At 28.1% G+C, this 20,784-nt stretch overlaps 1 protein-coding gene across 1 annotated transcript in view; it reads right to left on the reverse strand.

Moving 5' to 3' along the window:
* Positions 1-262: 262 nt before the first annotated feature.
* Positions 263-20,784, reverse strand: part of LOC129988013 (uncharacterized) — a 62,141-nt gene continuing 41,619 nt past the window's right edge. The window contains exons 2-7 of the mRNA XM_056096085.1: positions 10,943-10,989; positions 9,164-9,259; positions 4,829-4,913; positions 2,867-2,895; positions 2,220-2,265; positions 263-1,149 (exon numbers count right to left, since the gene is read on the reverse strand). Of these exons, the coding sequence (XP_055952060.1) occupies positions 1,103-1,149; positions 2,220-2,265; positions 2,867-2,895; positions 4,829-4,913; positions 9,164-9,259; positions 10,943-10,989 (350 nt within the window). The 3' untranslated portion in view covers positions 263-1,102. The remainder of the gene's footprint in view (positions 1,150-2,219; positions 2,266-2,866; positions 2,896-4,828; positions 4,914-9,163; positions 9,260-10,942; positions 10,990-20,784) is intronic.

Genomic DNA, 20,784 nt, shown 5'->3' on the forward strand with positions numbered 1-20,784 from the left:
TCACAGAGCAATGATATTTTATTATTTCACTGATGTGAAAATAACTGGATTAAATAATCAGCTCCAGTATTACAAAAGAAGTATTTCATTATATGGATATAGCTTTACAGAATTAATTATTGTATAAAAACAACCTTAATGCATTGATTAAAATTTACAAAAAAAAAAAAAAAAAAACTCAGACTCATGAAATCTTAAATATAGATGCGATAATATACTTAAAATATAAAATTAGATAGGGGAAAATAAAGGACATTTGAAGCAATCTGTAAAGCTTTTATTGCACCAAGACATATGCATAATTTTTTAGAAATAAAATAATAACTTACGATTTATACTTAATAAAAAGAAGGTTATTTTTAAAACAATTTTTAAAAAAACAAAAAAAATGTAAACATTTAATATTTTATTTAACATAACTGAAACTGAAAAAAACAATTTCTCAAAACAGAAAATATAATCTTGTACAGTAATAATCATAGACTAAATTTCACAGAGATGCATATGGTGTTCGGGCGGAGTATTATCACAGAAACTTTTTTTCAAAAAGGATGGAATGTTAGTAGATATTGTTTAACAAAGATCATGGTTTGTAACAATTTCCATACATTTAAGATATAGAAGAAATATAACAAACAATCAATTTAAAAACTACCTATTTACTAACAATCATTTAAAAGTGTAAAAATATATTAATATCTTGCTGTTTTTATTTGCTGATTGGTAAAACATGAAAAGACCTTGATTAATAACTACAAAAAAAATTATAACAGCTGGAGAGTTAAAAAGAAAAAGAAAGTGCTTTTAAAATCTATTTGCTTATTAAAAAAATGCATTTACTTGAAAAAGATACTGCATAAAGTGAAGAAACATTATCAAAAGTATCAGTATAAGGTGAATTATTTTAAAAAATTTTAAAGCTAAACAGTATCTTATTTCTAAAACAGCTAAATTCATTTTCTTAATCTAGGATTGCTCGCTTTTATATACAGGGCATTATTTCCTTAAAAATACTTTTTTTATGAATCTATAATTGAAAGCAGTAAATGAGATAAATGCATTAATATTGGAGAAGTTTCATGACTGAATATAAATATAAGTCTTAAGAATTCGCAGCAACTGTTCGAGAACGAAGCGTTCTGCCAGCACCTGCAATATAAAATAAGGACGAATTTACAATATGTGGTAACAGTTTATGAACTCATTTCATTTTTATTCAGATTATAATTTTATTTCAAATCGTATGTAAACCTAGTTTTTCAATATTATCCTTAAATACATTGAAATTTCTGATTCTTTAAATTTCTTATTAATATAATACTCAAGTATCATCTATAATTATAATTTATTTCAATTAATTTGGAGTCAAAACTACAAAACAAATGTTTATTTTTAAATTTTTTTTTGTTAGTTAAATACATTAGGTGCCAGATTTTCATTGTTAAAAAAAAACTTATAACTGCAATTTTTAGTTTAAAAGTGATTTTTCTTTCTATTGTAACACTCATTTTTAGCCTTTGATATTTTTAAATTCAAATTTTTTAGATAACTGGAAAAGTTTTTAGTTTTCCCCTTAACTTCAATTAGCCACATTCTATTATATAATAAAAAACAATTTAGATCTTAATTATTTATCATTTTGCATAGTTTTTAATTATTGGTATTTATCGAATCAAATGGAACTTAGAACGTGTTTAACACTGAAAACAAATAATTCAATAACTGCAATACAGTAAACCCTTGTTTAGCGCGAATAAGTTGAAAACAATTTTGTATATGCACATTATTTTAATTTGTCTAATACTAGTATTAGAGCCGTGTTGCCTTGGCAACATATACTCTGCAAAATGCATTTTTATTTATTCTTACAAGATTTTTAGGTAAGGAAACTCAAAAAGTTGGAGAATTAATCGAAAAATGACGGGAGAAGAATTGGATTAATCTTACAGCACCAGCCAATAGTAAAAGCAGCGATAGTGAAAAAGGTATACATTTTGAATACACAAGATGTCGAAAGAATTTGTTTAACACACATACTACCTGAATTTACAACTGTTGTAGGTTTAATTGTATAAAAAATATGACTTTGAAAGAGAGGCATTGGAAAACTTTTTGTGATGAATGAAAAGAAGGGGGTGGGAGTATCAGCACAGTTCACAAGAGATGAATATTGATCATTGTATTAATGAGTTTTTTTGAAAAAACATATCATATCTTACCTCCGAATACTTGAAAATCTTTGGACTTGTCATTCTCTGCCTTGTGCTGGAAAAAGAAAATTTGCATCAGAAAAAAGAAGACAATAGATAGAATAGAATTCTTTGTCAAACATCACAGTATGTGTTTAAATTTGTTTGGAATTTGCATGAAACAATAGTTAATTAGACTAAGAATCGGATGCTGTATACGCTGACAAATACAATAACTTTAATTTGCAATATCTGTTCTGAATTATTATAGAAGCATAAACCAAAATCTATTTTTTGTGGGAGAATTTTTTTATGAAAATTTTTAATATAACCATAACACTTATATTATGTTATTTTTTATCACCTTTTTCATTGTTCCGCGTTTTTATTTCAATAAATTACTTATAATGAAAGTAAAAATGAAATTGACCATCCATTAAATGCATTTAAACGAATACAAATATGTTCCTTCAGATTGTTTTTAATCAGTTATAATAATCAAAATTTAATCAATTAATTATAAATAACTGCTGTTGCTGATTGCTGTTGATTTTGTAAATCACTGCTTTGGCGAATGCTATTTTTGAAAACGATTTCTTATTCTTTAAAAATGTCAAGTACATGGCAACAATTCAAATTTTGCACAGAAATATATACAAAGAATCAAATTTACTTACTTCATCTGCATCTCCTCCCATACCGTCCTCTGAAAAAAAAAAAATCCTTCAAGTTAATGTATTTGAAAAAATTAAAACTCCTTAAAAATTAAATTGGATCGTTATTTGAAATAGAAAAAGAGGTAAATTTTAAAGAACATAGATTTCATCTGTTCTACGTTGTTTTATTATCACATATGTATTGGTAAATTCAGTGGCAGATTTCTGCGTTTTATGGCCCCAAGTAGTACATATTACGAAGCATCTCTTTTATTAAGTCGTTAGTTTATTTTCACATTTCAACACATTTTTATTTTAAAATAAAAGAATCAAGTTCTTGAAAAATTAATTGCACTTATTAATTATTTCTTTATATATAAAATCATTTATTTATTACGATAGTTTACAAAGAGATAACAAGCCCGAAGCAAATATATTAAAAGTGATTATTTAGCAGAACCTATCAAATGGCATATGATATAACCACCTTAACGAAAAACTAATATTCCACTATATAAATCATAAGAAATTATTTATAATTCAGTTTATTTAATAATCATTTTAATAATTCAATGTAAATATACATTTTATAACATTTGTATTTTTAAAAATGTACTTATTAAGGTGAATAACATTTTTTCACTCCAAATGCTTATCTCCCCCGCTTCAGTCAATGGACCTGGCAACTACCTAGTCAAAAACCCGCCATTGCTTTAAATCTCGCTCACATTAGATCTACCAATACCTTCAATAAATTCCATTTTCCAGATATGAATGAGTTATTCTTTTCCTGCAGAACGTAAGCGATGAATATCAGCGATCGACTAGTCAGAACAGGTATCACCAAATTCAATCGGGTATAGCGCATGCGCTTAGCTCACGATTATAGGAATTAAAAAAAAACAATTTTCACGGGGAATCATTCCATTACGGTAAAGCGAATGCTGGCACTGCTTCATGGAGTCAAATTTCTTATCGAAACAAGATATTTTGATACTGAAATACAAGTCTGAAAGATTGCTCAACCTTTGTCTCGTTTCTTAATAATAAATCGATTAAATTAATTTCATCTACCTACTATTTTAATTTTTGATTTATTGTGTTCATATGGGCACGGTTTGGCGAATAAACTTCCTAAAGATGGAAATTTGATAGAAATATGCAAATTCACATACATTTCATGTCTGTAGCTAGTTACCTTTTGGACTTACTGCGTTCACAGAGAGACAGACAATTCCAAAAAATAGCTTTTTTCGTATTCAGAAATCAATTCTGAAGTTAATTTTTTTAAAGATTATTGTACACTGTGTTCCTTAAGATTATTGTACATTAAGAAAAAAAAAATACCACTTGCTTTAGTAACTAAATATTTTTTGAAAAAAAAATCTTTCATAGCAAGAAAATATATTTCTTTTTATTAAGACAAAAATGTTCATACAAAGTGTCCACTCTAATTGTATCGTATTTTGTATAATTATTTTCTTTTTCTTTTTCTTCATCCATATACATTTTGTAATCGGTCAGTGCACTTTGTATTCGGAAACCAGAAAGATAAACTTCCAGTTCTTGGAGTTTTTTAAATTGACAATAAATTTACAAATTCGGTATCGAGACTACACATAAAATTCATCTGTTAAGCTCAAAATATTTTTTTTGTTTTATTATAAGTATAAAAACTGATATAAATTAAAGGATTCCAAAAAAAAAGAAATAGTTTTTCGGGTGCAGCACAGGTCTGTACAGTCCAAGGGCATCTGAAATGTCAAAATCTCGAATTCTAATTTTTTCACAGTTACAATACTTTCTCTTTGTATGCGATAGACTTTGTATATATATATATATATATATATATATATATATATATATATATATATATATATATATATATATATACAAACACAATTGTATATAATAGCAAGTAATTTTTGTTTCCTTTAAAATCTTGAAAGGCAAAGAGAGAGAGAGAGAAAGCTGGGTAGTTACCTTGAGGATGACACGACGTAGCAACAGCTACGATGAACTGCAACATGGCATCCAACAGTGTAAATCTGGCTAGAAGATCACCGTTCTGTTGGGAAAAGAATCAATATATTTATACTAATTCAAATCAAAGAGCCAAAACAAGAATTTATGTTGAATTGAATTGCTTATTTTTAGCAATTTTTCGATTTGGGCATGATTAAAAGATAAGGGATTATTAATGAAAATTAAGAGAATATGTGTTAAATTTAAAGGTAACTAAATTTAAAAATCACTAAATGGTTTTTTTTCTTCGATTAAACACTTTTAATATATTACGATTTCCCTCGTGATCTAACTTAAGTACAGGCAGAATAACACAAATTATCACCAGACATTTTAAATTAATATTTATAAAATAATTTTTACATTTTATTTCGATTTCAGATAAAGAATCTGTTCTCATGGAAACAGCAGTGCTTTTAATCGCAGTAAAAAAATTAATACATTTATTTTATTACAAATTTTAATATTTATTTATATAAATATTAACTTTTATTAATTTATTACATACCAATAAAATATTTTAAACGTAGATGAATACAAAAACTTACACATCCTCCTTGATAAAATGGAACATCAGTAAATTTTGAAAAATGATAATTTGCAATAATAATATACAGTAAATATAATTGGAATAATTATCTTGAGAACTATAGTATCTTGCAATGCTAAAGATAAAATCTGATCAAGAACCAGGAAAAGCTGAAATGTTCTCTGGGCACCAGGCGCGGCGTATGTCTTCTTCATTGTGGCTCGGTGCAGTATAGTGCAAAGGTAATATGAGGTGGTGCCTTCCCTCATCCCCTTACAATTAGCTCCACCCACACACATTAATGCTTCTGCGCATAACAAGGTCCCTGTTCAGTTCATGCATACCGAATAGGGCGGCTATTCTATAGGCAAAGTCCTATTCACGATCGTTTATATGTACAAAAAAATGAATAAATTATTATTTGATTATACATTTCTTAGAGTAATTTTTATAATATCTTCACTAATAATAATGATGAATGTGTATGTGTTGGCGCTCAAGATAGATCGCTTGATCTATAATTAACAAATTCAAAGAATATTTATCTTGGAGGGAGAAAATGTTCACATGAAAGCAATTTTTTTTGAAATTTTTTCATTAGAATTTTCATTAGATAAAAATTAAATTGTATTTTAGCACTTTTTTTCGCTGACTTTTGAAAATATTGCAAAAATGAATTTTACATCATTTCAAAGTTCTGAAAATTGTTTTTTAATGATACAAATTTAATTGCCGCACAAATTCTTCTTAAATATTTACATTTTATTTTAATAATATATTTTTGCAAAACTATAGATTACATTGTAACTTGAAATTCAAACCGTTTTCATTGTTTAATCAAATATTTGATGGCCTGGTTTTTTTTATTGTTATAAGCTAAAGAAGTAAAATTCTGTAATTTAACAAAAAGAATTTTAAAAAAATGAAGTTATAAATCGTGAAATTTAAAAGATGGATGAACCACATTTTTATAATTATAAGAGCGCTAAAATGTTATGGAATTGGTCACCATTAGGAAAATTCATGTACACAAAGTACATGTATATTTGTTAGACTTATCGAAATAATATAGTTTTATGCCTAATAATTTGACAAAATCATGGATATGTAATTGCGTCTAAGCGATTTAATTAAATTATTAATTTAATTAAATTTAACTTAAATATAACCAATATTCCAGGAGAATCTACTGGTCGCCAATGGCGGCTCTTCTCTGCTAATAATAAAGATGAATGTATATCTGCTTGTTGTTTGACAGGATCGACTGTTTGACTAAAACTACCAAATTTAGTAAATGAATATTTTGGTTAAAATATTTTGAAATTTTAATTACATAATTATTTCATTAAAAACTGAGCCAAATTTTGGCGTTTTCCCGCCATAACTTCCAAGCAAATAATGGCACAAAAGTAATTTTTACACCACCTTCAAATTCGAAAGGCATCAAGGTTACCAATTTCTTAAAAAATTGATTTCAACAAATTCAGCCTGTTTTGGCTACGATATATGAAGTGAAATTGAAATCGTTATCATTGTTGGTACTACTATTTCATCAAAGCTTTTTTCTCAATGTTGATCAACTTATAAACCTTCGGCTTATTTTTTAATGTTAAATAGGTTTCGTTGTAAGGAATGCTTTTAGTAAAATCATATGATATTCTGTGTTTACAAATAAGATTTATTTTAAAGTTTAAACAATGGTGCATTTTTTTAAGTGTGCCCATTTTTAAATATTGCTATTCTTTGCTTCTGTGATGACATTATGAGAATAAAAAAGAATATAAAGAAATAGACAGAAAAATAAGGATATACATAGCACAATGAGCAAAACGGCGTAAGATTTCTAATATAAAATATGTTATATTTCTATCAAAATTAGCATACACACAGAGATAGAGGGGGAAAACATTCTCTTTAGGAAGAACAGAGATTAGAGTTAGTTAGATTCTCCTTTCCGAATGTTTTCAAAGTTGGTAGAATACACCACAATTGGAACATAATTCTATCAATGTTATATTTTTTTTGCGGTATCTGAATATATTAAACTTGAATAAAGAGTTAAAGTCATCAGCTATGAAATTAAGTAGATTCGTTTAGTTAGCCATTTTTTGACGGACCTCATCATTTTGAAACGCAGTTAAATGAAGATATTTGAGATGTCATGCTTTTGCTCCAAATTTTTCCGCCATGGCAATGGGGAAATGTCTAATCTTGAGAAATTAAACGTGTAATTGAATTCTCGATCCTTCCGTTAATAAACCAACAGGGTACAACGGCTCGCCAAAAAATAAGCCGATGCTCATTCTTGCATCATTCCTCAAGATAAGAAATATGAGACTTGTTATTTTTACGACCTTTGTATTCATTAGGCGATTTTCAGAATGCGCCAAGATCATTAAGTTCCATTATAATAAATGGTTGCGAACTTCTCTTGGCGACGTTTTGCATTTATGGCGACTTATTGTCGGGCCATGAAAATAAACTCGGCAATATATCGAAATATAGCAAATTTCTGATATGAAAGCGTATATGATATAATTAATTATGATGCTTTAAGTTTTACGAATATTTTAGCTAAGTTGCAGGTAATCCTTTTCAATCATTGCGCCAAACTAAAGCAAATATTCTTTAAGCATAAATTAATTTCCTTCGACTGAATTGACCCTTAAAATATTAATTTAACATTTATACAACTAATAGAATAGTTGAACTAAACAGCAACAAAATACAGCAATTTTAAGTACCCCATATAATTTTTAGATTTAAAAATTAACCACCTTTGGTGACCAGCTTGTTCACATAAATAACTTTTAAACTATTTATATAGAATGCACATATTTAAAATTTTATCTTGTTATTTTATAAGATTGAAAAATATAAAGGGATTCAATCCACTACAAATTATTCAGGGTGCAAAAAAAAAAAAAAAAAAAAAAAAAAATTGTAAATACTACAAAATAAAAGTCTAAGTGAAAATTTCAGAGTTAATGTTCAAAGAATGCAACGGCTTTCAATATTAACAAAAGCACGCGACTGAATGGTTTGATGGAGCAAAGCTATTGGATTTCGACATAACAAAAACAATGTTATAGAATGTAAATCAAATTAAAGATTAAAAATTATAGAAAAATATCGCATGGAATTGAAATCGGTTAGCATCAAAAATCCTTATCGAATTATAATATTTTCGAGATATAAAAGATGAGAAACATCAAACAAGACTAATTTTTAATTAGTTTATAACTAAATGTTCTTTTTTTTGGGGGGGGGATTTAAGTTGACAGTGATCTTCATATCTAGAAGAGAACGATTACCAAATTTCAATAACATAAGGGAAAAAAATCATAAATCTGTATAAAAGATGTACACACAGTCATGTTTATACATATGTAGATTAATATTGTATCATATTTTTATTTGATTATCACGAGTTACTTTGAAATAAAGTGAAAAGTCCATGCGATTTTTTTTTTCAAAAATAAAATTTTACTGATTTTTTCCCCCTTTCTAAACATCAATTTTCCAGGCCGTGCCACTGTGATGAAATAGAATGTCATAAATCAAATTTTTATGGGGGGAAAAAATCAAGACATTTTTTTTTTATTACAAAAACATCGCCAAGAAAATGGAGCAGCTCTTGAAAATAAAGTAACGTTTTAAATCTCTTGCTTGCAACAGAATTCGAATTTCATTAAATGATTCATCCTCATAAGAATTGTAAGTGTGAGCTAAAGTAATATTTCCATTTGCAAATATGTACTCACCTTTATGTCAGTGTATAGGTTTGTTATAGTTTTAGGAAGAGTTGCAAACCAGTTCCATATCCAGAAGAACAAAACTGTAGGACCAGATGTGGATTTCTAAAAATTAAAAAAAATTAAATTAAAAAAAAGTGCATTAAATTAAAATCTTACCTACTTTTTAGAAGTATGTTTATTACTACATATAATTAACCTGTATTTAATTTAATTTGAAATTCGATGTTCTAAACAAACTCATTTACCCATTCCACAAAAAAACTTTCGTATTTCAATTCTAATTAATACAATTGAAGCTTTGTAAAAATGACTGTGTCAGTGGTTATCACGTACCGAGTGAAGGGATTGAGAATCGCTGATGTAAACAGATTCTTCTAAAGGATCCTCTGTTTCTCGTGTCAAGGTCGAAACGTGTAAGAAATTCATGCCAGAATCGACATGTGTCAGAAATCCATATCGAGATCTCATGTTATATAAGACAGGAATAATTTGTTTCTTTCTCTTTTACCTCTCCTCTTGTGTTTTCTGTTGTTGTTGTTCCGCGCAGAGAGCGGACGTGCCTTGTCCGCGTCTCCTCTTGTAAATAAATTATGCCTTCCCGGGATGGATTAAAGAGAATAAAACGAACTTAAAAATGCAAAGTGTCTTCTTTATCGTCGAACTTCCATCTGATTTCAAAAAATAATTCTTACATTATATATGTGTTTAATATAGAATATATTTTATGATTACACAACAATTCTGATTTCGTAAAAAGCACTTTTGAAGTTACGGATTTTATAAAATAAGTATTTATAAAACGACATGATATTAAATTCATAGCCTAAATTCAGGCTAATAAGGCTTAAATTCATAAAATTTAGAGCTTTATATTCTTTTTGCATGTGTATATATAAGAAAATTATGTCAGATTATTTTTTTTAGTGATAATCCAAAGATGTTCTAGGACAGCGGCATAATGACATTTCTTAAATGCTTTCGAATCATTATCAAATAAATTGACGCATATCTTATCTTATAAATTCCATTGCTAGTGAAAAGAAATTGTTTTGAATCTATCCCCAAAATTGGCGGAGACTTTCCAAATAACTCATTATATTGGACAATTTGGAAGCTCAACTAAAACCTGTCAGTTTCGGTTTGATTGACAATCGACTATTGTTTTGACAATTCGACTAGGTTCACTTTTTATTAAAATGGCCGAGATAATAAAAGAAACTGTTAAAATTAAAAAATATGGATTAAATATGGAATTTTCAAATCGTGAATTTATTTCTACAATGTCTTTTTACTTTCTAGTTTTATGAAAGAAAGTTTTTTCAATAACTGTTTTTATCAAGGAATTAAAAAAAATAGAATTTTTATATTAATTATTTGCTACTTTTTAACCTTTTTCTAAATATTATTATTATAATATTTTTTTAAAAAATCTTAAAAATTTGATATTTTATTATTTAATAATATTTAAAATATTATTATAACAATATTTTAAATCTTTTTAAAATATCATTATAATTATATTATCAAATATCATAATGTTAAATAATCTTAAAATTAGGTTATTTTGAAAATTCACTTCCAGATGGCGCCACTAAAATAGAATAAAAAATTAATTAAACGAATGATCTAACAGTTAAATTTTGACGATATTAAAAAAGTGTACTGAAAAGCAAAATATATATACGAACAAAAATCTGGTACATCAGGAAGTTAATATAAAATCGATTACAAAATATATTTACGAGCATGCAACAAATGAAATAAATGTGTATAAAGTTAACTTACTTCTGATATGTCTTTGTGACTTGAAGTGTTTGACATATTTGTAGATTCTGAAATAGAAAATACTATATCAGTACAAAATTACATTTATCCAATATGAATTCTTTTCATAATTATAGCATGAGGTAGATAGTAATATAATTTGACGCAACAATTGTCTTTAAATTTAACTAAATTCTTCAGATACGCTTGCTGAAATCATTAATGGAAGCGTTTCAAATGACATCACAGCAGCATAATACATGTAATTGCCCATATTATGTAACGGCATGCAATATATTGCAATGTTAATCATAAATTTCAAACTTTAATCGATGCAGAAAGTTAGTGAGCATGAGTTGATGCCGTCATGTTTCAAGTACATTATTTCATATACTATTTATTGTGAACAAAGAAAAATAGCATGATAATGTTTATAAGCTGTCATACCATCATCAAACTGTGAACTGCGTTATTAAAAATGTTGAAAATTAAACCTCTGCAAGGCAGATTGTTGAGCCTAGAGGTACCAACTTTGTAATGTAGATATTTAATGGACAGGTCATTAAAAAAAGATTTTTCAATTCACACTCAGATTTAAATTAAAAATTAATAAAAAGTTTCTTTTTTTTTATCTGGATAAATTCTGAGCATATTATTGGACAAATCCCATTTTTTAACCATTTATATTTTAAAAAATAAGCTTTTAAATTATACCAATTTTATCTCACGATTTTTTTTTATTTGAACAACTTTTATAAAAGCAGTTTTAAATAATTTTACAACAAAAAACTTTTCATAGTTTTTGTAAATATGTTTATAAGCCTGCGTGATAAGATTTTAATTTAAAGCATTTTTCATGTGCATATTATTGATGAAAATGAGAATAAATTTATATAAAAAAAGTAATGAGTTATGTTCGAAACATTATCATGCTATAAAGTTATGGATTGAAGGTTAGTCTCCTTTAATACCCAAAACTATACTTTAAGTAATTTTTGGCAATTTAACAAAGCTTAGAAATGTAAATTAATGTAAGTCAATATTCGATTTAAAAATATTTTTATGCTTGCTAAGCAGAAAGGAGAGAACACTTTAAATTACACAATTTTTCAAAAGAACACAAATTTGTTTTGCAATAACACTGACTAACTATCAAAGTAATCACACACACACACACACACACACACACACACACATAACTACTAGGTTATGTGACGCAAATACTTCCTAGAATTACGAAAACGACTCGTCGCGAAAATCATCACCTTCATTGAAAAGAAACGCAGAAATGGTACACGGCGGGCCCTCGGGGACAACGGGGGTACGGCGTGAACTTTGCGGGTCAACTAAGGTCGGTTGGAAAGATTACCCGAAACGAGAACACGCACGCAAAAAACGTAATCTACCTAAATCTTCCGACGCATGTCTGCGGATGACGCAATCTTCCAGAAGACTTTGCGGAATTTAATGTCATTTCGAACGCTTTGCTTCACTGGTTAACGCTTCGATAGTTAAACGAAATTCTATCGAAATATAATCACTTCTAATATATGCACTTAGAAAAACTCACAACAGCTAATACAACTAAAAGAACATCGGAACAAGCACTTGTTTTTATCAAAGGAAATGTTAATGCACATATATAAGTGCGAGTCTGCGGGGCCAAATAATTATAGCCATGAAATTTGATATACAAGTAGTCATAATGGTGATTTAATGGATGTCTAAAGTTAGAATTTTAAAATAATTTACAGAAAAATTGAATATCTTTTTTTTATTTTGGATATTTTTTTTCTTTTGATAAAATCGTTTTCAATAATTCTAGAAAAAACATGATCGATAAAAACAAACAATTATCGTTTTAAAGTTTTTTTTTTTTTGCACCTTGTCATAATTTAATGAATTTTCGGTAAATTTTAAAAAAGTGCCACTTTTCTCCAAAAAGATTCAAAGAATTCAAATTGAAATTTATGCCTCCGACTTTCTAATACCATTATTTTTCTACAATTTTTTTTCAGGATATTATTCAATATTCAAGTTATTCTCTTTGATTTAAAGATGAATGATTTAAATATATTTTCACTGATTTTTAATTATTTGTTTTTTAATGAGTTTGCTGATTTTTTCTTCCGATCCGCAGGAAAAAACTTTATATTGCTTAGTTGATTTGGCAAAGAGCCAAATTAGGAAATCAAGAAACATCAAAATTATTTTTTATATAATACGAATTCTAAAACATAGGTTGCATCAATCCTTCTAATTCCATTGTATCTTTCTCTTCATTTTCATTTTTTTTCCCAATTTCTATCGTCTGCAGTTATTAAGATACGAATGATAAAAAATATAGGTAGTCTTTGATGCTAATAAACATACTTTCTTATATTTGTAAAATTTCATAGATCTGAAATTTAACATGCAACTCAAATTCAATGCATATTTTTTCATGAAACTCCTTTTGTATGATAAATTGGTTTAGTCTATTATATAAGCACCATATTTAAAAGAATTCTATGATGCATTCAAGAACTGCATGGCCTAATATTGTAAATCATAGCCAAATTTCGTAAAACCTCGCACACTTCGGCTTAATTCCAAATATTTCTAACCTAACAATGGCGACCCCAATTCAATCTGACACTGCCTACAGGCATCGCCAAAGCATCATCCAATTTTTAAGGCGAGTTGGATTATAACTCTATATCCACATATTAGCGAAAAAAATATGATAAATACATCTCTATAATTTGTCTTACAGCGCAGTAATTTACATTTCGTTCCGAACCTAAATATTTTCAAATTAAATTGCATCAGAGCAGTCGCAAAAGTACAACAAAACCCCATTTAGCACAGACATTCTTAAGGGGTGGGTATGTGCAACTCGGAATTATTTTTTAAATTAAGATCTTAATTAAAAATGAAACGAGATTTCGGTACTTTTTGAGGGAACTCTAGAAAATTTTTGTGCTTAAATCCAATTTTTACATCATTATAATTTTTTTTTTAAATTAACTTTTTAACAATGTCATTACAGATGTGAAAACTTTTCAAGAATTTCAACAATTTTCTAAAAATGATTTTATGCAGAATTTTCAAAATTAGATTTTAAGTTTGCTACGAAATTGAAACAACATTCATAGCTTCATTCACTATTTGATTGCATAGTTTTCTTCAATTATTAAAAGAAGCTAAAGAAGAAAGGTTATATTCAATTATTTGTGCATTTTGCATTAAGGAATCGGAAAGTGAAATTACATTACAGCCAAAGACATCGTGCAAATTTCAAACAGAATAAATACTCAAGCATTAAGTTTTCAAAGGCATTGTGGTGTCTTGGGGCGACTCCCTTAATAAAGTTCATATTCACAATAAATTGACCAAATGTAAAGCTATTAACTAAACGTCTTTAAGATATGTCACAATTTTAATATTTTAAAATATTCTAGTGAGAAAGTCATGAACGTTATGTTATGCATAAAAGATTTAATTGATATTAAGCATGATCAATTTCCCAACGAACCACTGGTTGTCAAAGGCAGCTGTTTTATATTATTATTTATGGAATATCCTCTAATCAGAAATTTTTTTAAATCACAAACAGATGATGCCTATAAAATTTAAATTAATAATTAATTCCTGAAGGTATTAAAAATATTATCACAGAAATTCTCACAGTAGTGTGTTCTTGATGACTATGGTATATCACGAAATAAGTGTAAAAAAAAGAAACAATTATCAAAACTTTTTTAGTTTAGCAACTGTTCAGACGTAATTATGTAGATACTACCTTAACAAAAAAAATCCACTCACTGTATAAATTGCGCCAAAACTAACTCAATGCCTTAAAATTAGCAACTATCCAAAGGTGAAAAAACTTATTTCAGTTATTTTTATACACTGATTTGAAAGAAAAAAAAATCACATCAGCAAAATCTTAAACTATAAAAATAAGTAAAATTCGAAACAAGATTTTGTAGAAAAACGTAACGACTGAATTTATCTTTGGCATTAAAAACAAATCAATCGTTCGGGAAAAAAAAAAAAAAATGGAAGCATGTCAAAAGAATCAAGCTACAAAAAACCCCCATCTCGAAGGAGCAAATCCCTACTAACGCATCACTGAAGAATAAATGAAGCGATAAAAGGAGACTTCTTTTTTAAATCGTCCGACATGCTAAGTCGGCACGGCACGATAAGTATTAGACCATTGATCTAAATAATTCGTATTTCTTTGAGTTTGTAAATTCAACCGAGCGGATATCTTGGTCTCTTTAATATTTTAAGCCGGCACATTTATCACATCATTTCATACCGAGATGCTAAAGAGTGCTGGAAATTTACGTCACGAAAATCTTTTAAGATCAAATACTTTGCAGACCGAATGCAAAATAAGCAGATAAAAGTACGAAACACGCAAATTTTTCAGCCTTTCTGCACGCATGAACAGGAAATCAAAATCATGTCATTAAGTATTGGCATTAGAATTGCATAAACGTGAAATTTTGTCCGGTCTATAAAAGAGAATTTATTTTATATAGATGATTACTCAGCGTTGCTAACTCAGGATGGAATAATTTTCATGTCCGTACAAGGGGAGTTCAAATGAAAAGATACGAAGTGACAATATGGGTATAAATGAAGACTTTATTCACCGTAGGCCTGAGCACAACGATCCCGAAGGATTCCTAGTTCCCAGAATTCCTGTGGCCGTGACGAGACCCAGTGCTTCACGAATCTGAAGTGCTTCCCTTTCAGATATTTTTTCAGGGGACCAAACACATGAAAATCGCAGGGAGACATGTCCGGGTTGTAGGGTGCATGACCGAACTGTTCCCACTTGAACGTGGTCAATTCCGCGTGTGTGATCCTGGAGACGTGTGGACGCGCGTTATCATGGAACAGAACCACACCCTCCGTGAATAGCCTTTGTCTTTTGTTCTTAGACCTATGTAGTCTTCGGAGTGTCTCACAGTATACATCGGAGTTAATGATTTTTCTGTCCTCGAGGAATGTGCTATACTCATACACTGCCACATCAATTCGACGGCACTCTTTATAAGAGCCTCTGCTCTCACTTGCGCATGCGGGCGCCCGCTCATGCTCCGATCTACGCCGGAGACTCGAATCGCATCCCTAGATATGTCGCTACGTTCTCCCATAGCGACACAGGTAAATATGTTAACGGTTACGTTGTTACGGCGTTTCGTACCTTTTCATTTGAACACCCCTTGTAATTAATAAAAAATAATCAAGCTGTTTTACAAGTTCATTCGGTCTGTAAAATAGAATTTATATTATATAGCTGATTACTCAACGTTGCTTACTCCGGATGGAATAATTTTCATGTTCATAATTAATTAAAATTAATCTAGCCATCACAAAATCAATAATTTTTGCTAAAAATATGAAAAGTTTTAAAGTTATCACCACACATCAAATAAGCATATCATATTTTTAAAGTAAAAAGTTCTGATAATATTATTTGGTATTACAACGCGTAAAATCTTTATATCATTCTCAATTTTATATTCTAATTAAAAAATCCGTTGCACACAAAAAATAAATAACTCGCAATTTCTCAAAAAACATATCTAAAACAATTTTTAAAAACTGCAAAAAGATTATTTTTTTTCCATTTAGTCATTAATAATTTCTAAAGAAAATTATAAAGCTAAATTTAGTTTACATTGCGAATGACAATTTGAATACGCTTACAATTTTGAATATGAAGGCACCCATTTTTAAAAGCGAATTTTAGTCTTTAACGACCGTTAAAAGTAAGTATTCAAATTTTGAATCCATTTTGAAATGCACAAAAAATTAAAATAAAGAGAAATATTTTTAATATTAATCAGCCAAAATAAATTTTATAATTTTTCTGCCCATGTTTTTATTATTTTAAATTCAGTTTACAAAACAATTTTTGAGTTTCGCCATGTTGTCTGCATGCGCAATGCAGACATGATTTTTAGTAAAAAAAGTAATTAATTAACTGTTATGGAACCTTCATAAAAAAATTTAAAAAACTTTCTTATGCTTAATAATATTTGTGTGCGAAATTTGATGAAAACCAGTTCAATAATCTGGATTTATAGTACAATTTGGCAGAAAAATTCCGGTATTTCAGTTTTATTTATATAGATTTTTAAAAAGTTACAAAACTTTCACATGCGCATATAGAAGACAATTGTTAAATGCACAGAAGATCTCGAATTTCGCTCTTAGAATCTATTCTACATTTATCAATTTTTTTTAGTAATTGATACCCTAGTTTCATTCAGGATGAAAATATTTGCATGTTTGCAAAACATATTACAATACGCAAAATAATATTATCGTCTGCAACCTTATTTTAAATTAAAATACGAATATCAATTGCATCAGAAAACTTTCAAATACTCAACGTCACAAAAAATGTCAGACAATTCTAAATTATTATTATTATTATTATTATATGCACAATTTGTAATTTTCAAAGAATAATATGAAATTAAATTATTGGAAGTGGAATCAACTTAGAAAATTAAAAAATATATTATACTCTCATTTTACAGATTTTGTAATAGGAACATTTAATTTACTTACAAAGTTTTCATTCAATACTTTTGTGTTTCAAAATAACTGTGAACAAAATTCGAAAAAAATCTATTTAGCAGCTTGGATTTCTAAAGCGTATAAACTACTTAAGAACTTTCATTTATATAGGTAAAGACAGTATGCATTGTTTATTTTGATCATGACGTCTTAAAATCTATGATTTATCAAGACTTCCATTTCTCACATTAACATTTAGGATATACAAAGAGCTTTTATTCTAAAAATTCACATTTTAATAAATTAAAATAATAAAATTTTATAACGCTGAATAAAATAGACTTCAATAATCAAGATGCAAATAATTTTCATGCTACTAAACATTTATTCAAAAGAGAGAAAGGACCACCTCCTAAAAACAGATTAACAATGTTATGGAAAAAAAAATCAATGCAATATAATTGACATTTGAAGTTCGGTCAAGCCAGAAAAAAACACTTTCGCACGAACAACCTTAATGAAGACAAACTAAATTTAAAAATAAATGCGAGCAAAATACGAAAACCGCAACGTAGTTTCTATTTTAAATCAGAAAATTAAATTACAATATTCCTGCGTAGAAATTTACAAATTTGTTATATAAGCGGGGCAAACTAAGTTTTTATTGCCATAATCTTGCCACTTGCAATTGCGTTGCATTAACTCCAAAATCAGCTGTTAAACTGCATAATGAGCGTATATTTTTTGATTCGAATTTAGCGTATAATTGCAAGAAAACTTTAAAAAAAATTGAAGACCAATACAACTTAAATGCAAAATTTTCTAAACAAGCTATAGTAAATATTTATATGATGTCAACTAAGAGGGCCTTAAAAAAATGTTTCCTCGAGTACCTGATTCAAATAAGCACAGACATTAATGCACAGCAATTTTATTTATTACATATATTTTCATTTATTGTTTAAATAAATTTAAATTCAACAATCAGCACCCTTAGTTTTAGATAACCAGAATGCCATCGAAATGCGAGATTGTCATATCACAAATAAAAAAATCGATTCTTAAAAAAAATATATCAATTTGCAATAACAAGAATCGATGAACTTTTTTAAAAATAAGAAATGATATGAGATACTCATGATAATAGCTTTTGAGATACCTATAACATAATATCTCTAGTATCAAAAAATTCAAAAGAAAAAAAAAAGAAAAATGAAGTATGGAATAAGATGACTGCAATCGCAGCATCAGTGTCAATATTCAAGGAACTTGCATCTCCAAGATCACCAGATCATTATCTTGCTCAGTAACCCATACTAATGAAATAAAAATGCAAATTTCTTTAGTGCTAATGATTCGATTACGTTGAGACTTGCATTGTTTAAAAAATATAATTATATAAATGGTTGCCTTTGGATTTCTTCCGGATTAAAAAAATCGTAAGCTTTTAACTACACAGTCTTTTTTTACAAGTTCTTTAGAAGTAGAATTATAAAGAGTTTGCAAAGATATTTGAGGAATCGTTTAACTGAACACAAATAACTTATCTATGAATATAGGCGCAATGACTATTCTTCAAAATGGTCACCATTAGCCGTCAGTCTTCAGGTCTTCAAACGCATTCTTCAGCAAGTGGTTTTTCTGGTATGTTTATCATAATACGCTGACGTGCTCTTAAGGTTTAACCTCAGGTTATAGAAAAGAGAATCGAGTATACATTTTGGTCCTTTCCCGGGGGGGTCGATAGATACTAATACATATATACTATTTGTATGTAGTATACATGTACACTATTATACATATACATGCATACTTAATACACTATTATACATATACATGCATACTTAATACACTATTATACATATACATGCATAATACACTATTATACATATACATGTACACTATTATACATATACATGTACACTGTTATACATGTGTTATACATGTGTTATACATGTTATACATGTATACATGTACACTGTTATACATGTACACTGTTATACATGTACACTGTTATACATGTACACTGTTATAATACATGTATTACATGCATACTATTATACTTAATACATGCATACTATTATACTTAATACATGCATACTATTATACTTAATACATGTATACTATTATACTTAATACATGTATACTATTATACTTAATACATGTATACTATTATACTTAATACATGTATACTATTATACTTAATACATGCATTACATGCACACTATTATACTTAATACATGTATACTATTATACTTAATACATGCATTACATGCATACTATTATACTTAATACATGTATACTATTATACTTAATACATGCATTACATGCACACTATTATACTTAATACATGTATACTATTATACTTAATACATGCATTACATGCACACTATTATACTTAATACATGTATACTATTATACTTAATACATGCATTACATGCATACTATTATACTTAATACATGCATTACATGCATACTATTATACTTAATACATGTATACTATTATACTTAATACATGTATACTATTATACTTAATACATGTATACTATTATACTTAATACATGTATACTATTATACTTTTATACTTAATACATGTATACTATTTGGTATGTAATCTATTCATTTTGATTATTCGAGTTGTCATATTAGCAACAAACACAAAGGGCGCATTAAAGTGAATTTCGACTACATTAGGATTTGTATATTAAGATTATCAAGCAGATTTCGTTTAATTCATCCACTACATTGTTGAGTTATTGTATTTAGATTATAAAAATAAGCAGAAGATCTGATCCAAAATGTGACATAATATAATGTCATCCTGCGCCCCTGGTGCTTGGATAGATAACATTGAGTTACCTAACCAGTTGGATGAGCACAAGATGGAAGAAAAAGAGGAAAAAAAGAAAGAAGGAAACGACAAAACATCCAGAGATCACCGAAAAGAATCCCATCCGTGTCACGTTTTAACCAGCTATATTTAATGTTTTAGTAAAATAATATCTAAATGAAAGGAGCAGAAATATCTAAAAATAAATGGGTTGGACTTATAGAGAAACGTTGGTATTTACAGACGCAACCATTCTACATTTTTGTGGCTGTTAGCTGTGCGTAAACTAAAGAGAGAATACTAATTGATGAGAGAAAAAAATATGATAAATGATAAAAATCGACAGACATTGTAAACATCTATATATGACATACATAAATAAACATTATATATGGAATAGAAATCCGCAGCTACTATTTGTGTCGCCAAAATTTGACAGATTTACAATTTGGCTTTAGAGATCACATACTGAAATTCGTCGGTTTATGCTTACGGTAATAAT

This window comes from Argiope bruennichi, chromosome 10 (genome assembly GCF_947563725.1).
Source record: "Argiope bruennichi chromosome 10, qqArgBrue1.1, whole genome shotgun sequence".
In the NCBI taxonomy this organism is placed as follows: Eukaryota; Metazoa; Arthropoda; class Arachnida; order Araneae; family Araneidae; genus Argiope; species Argiope bruennichi.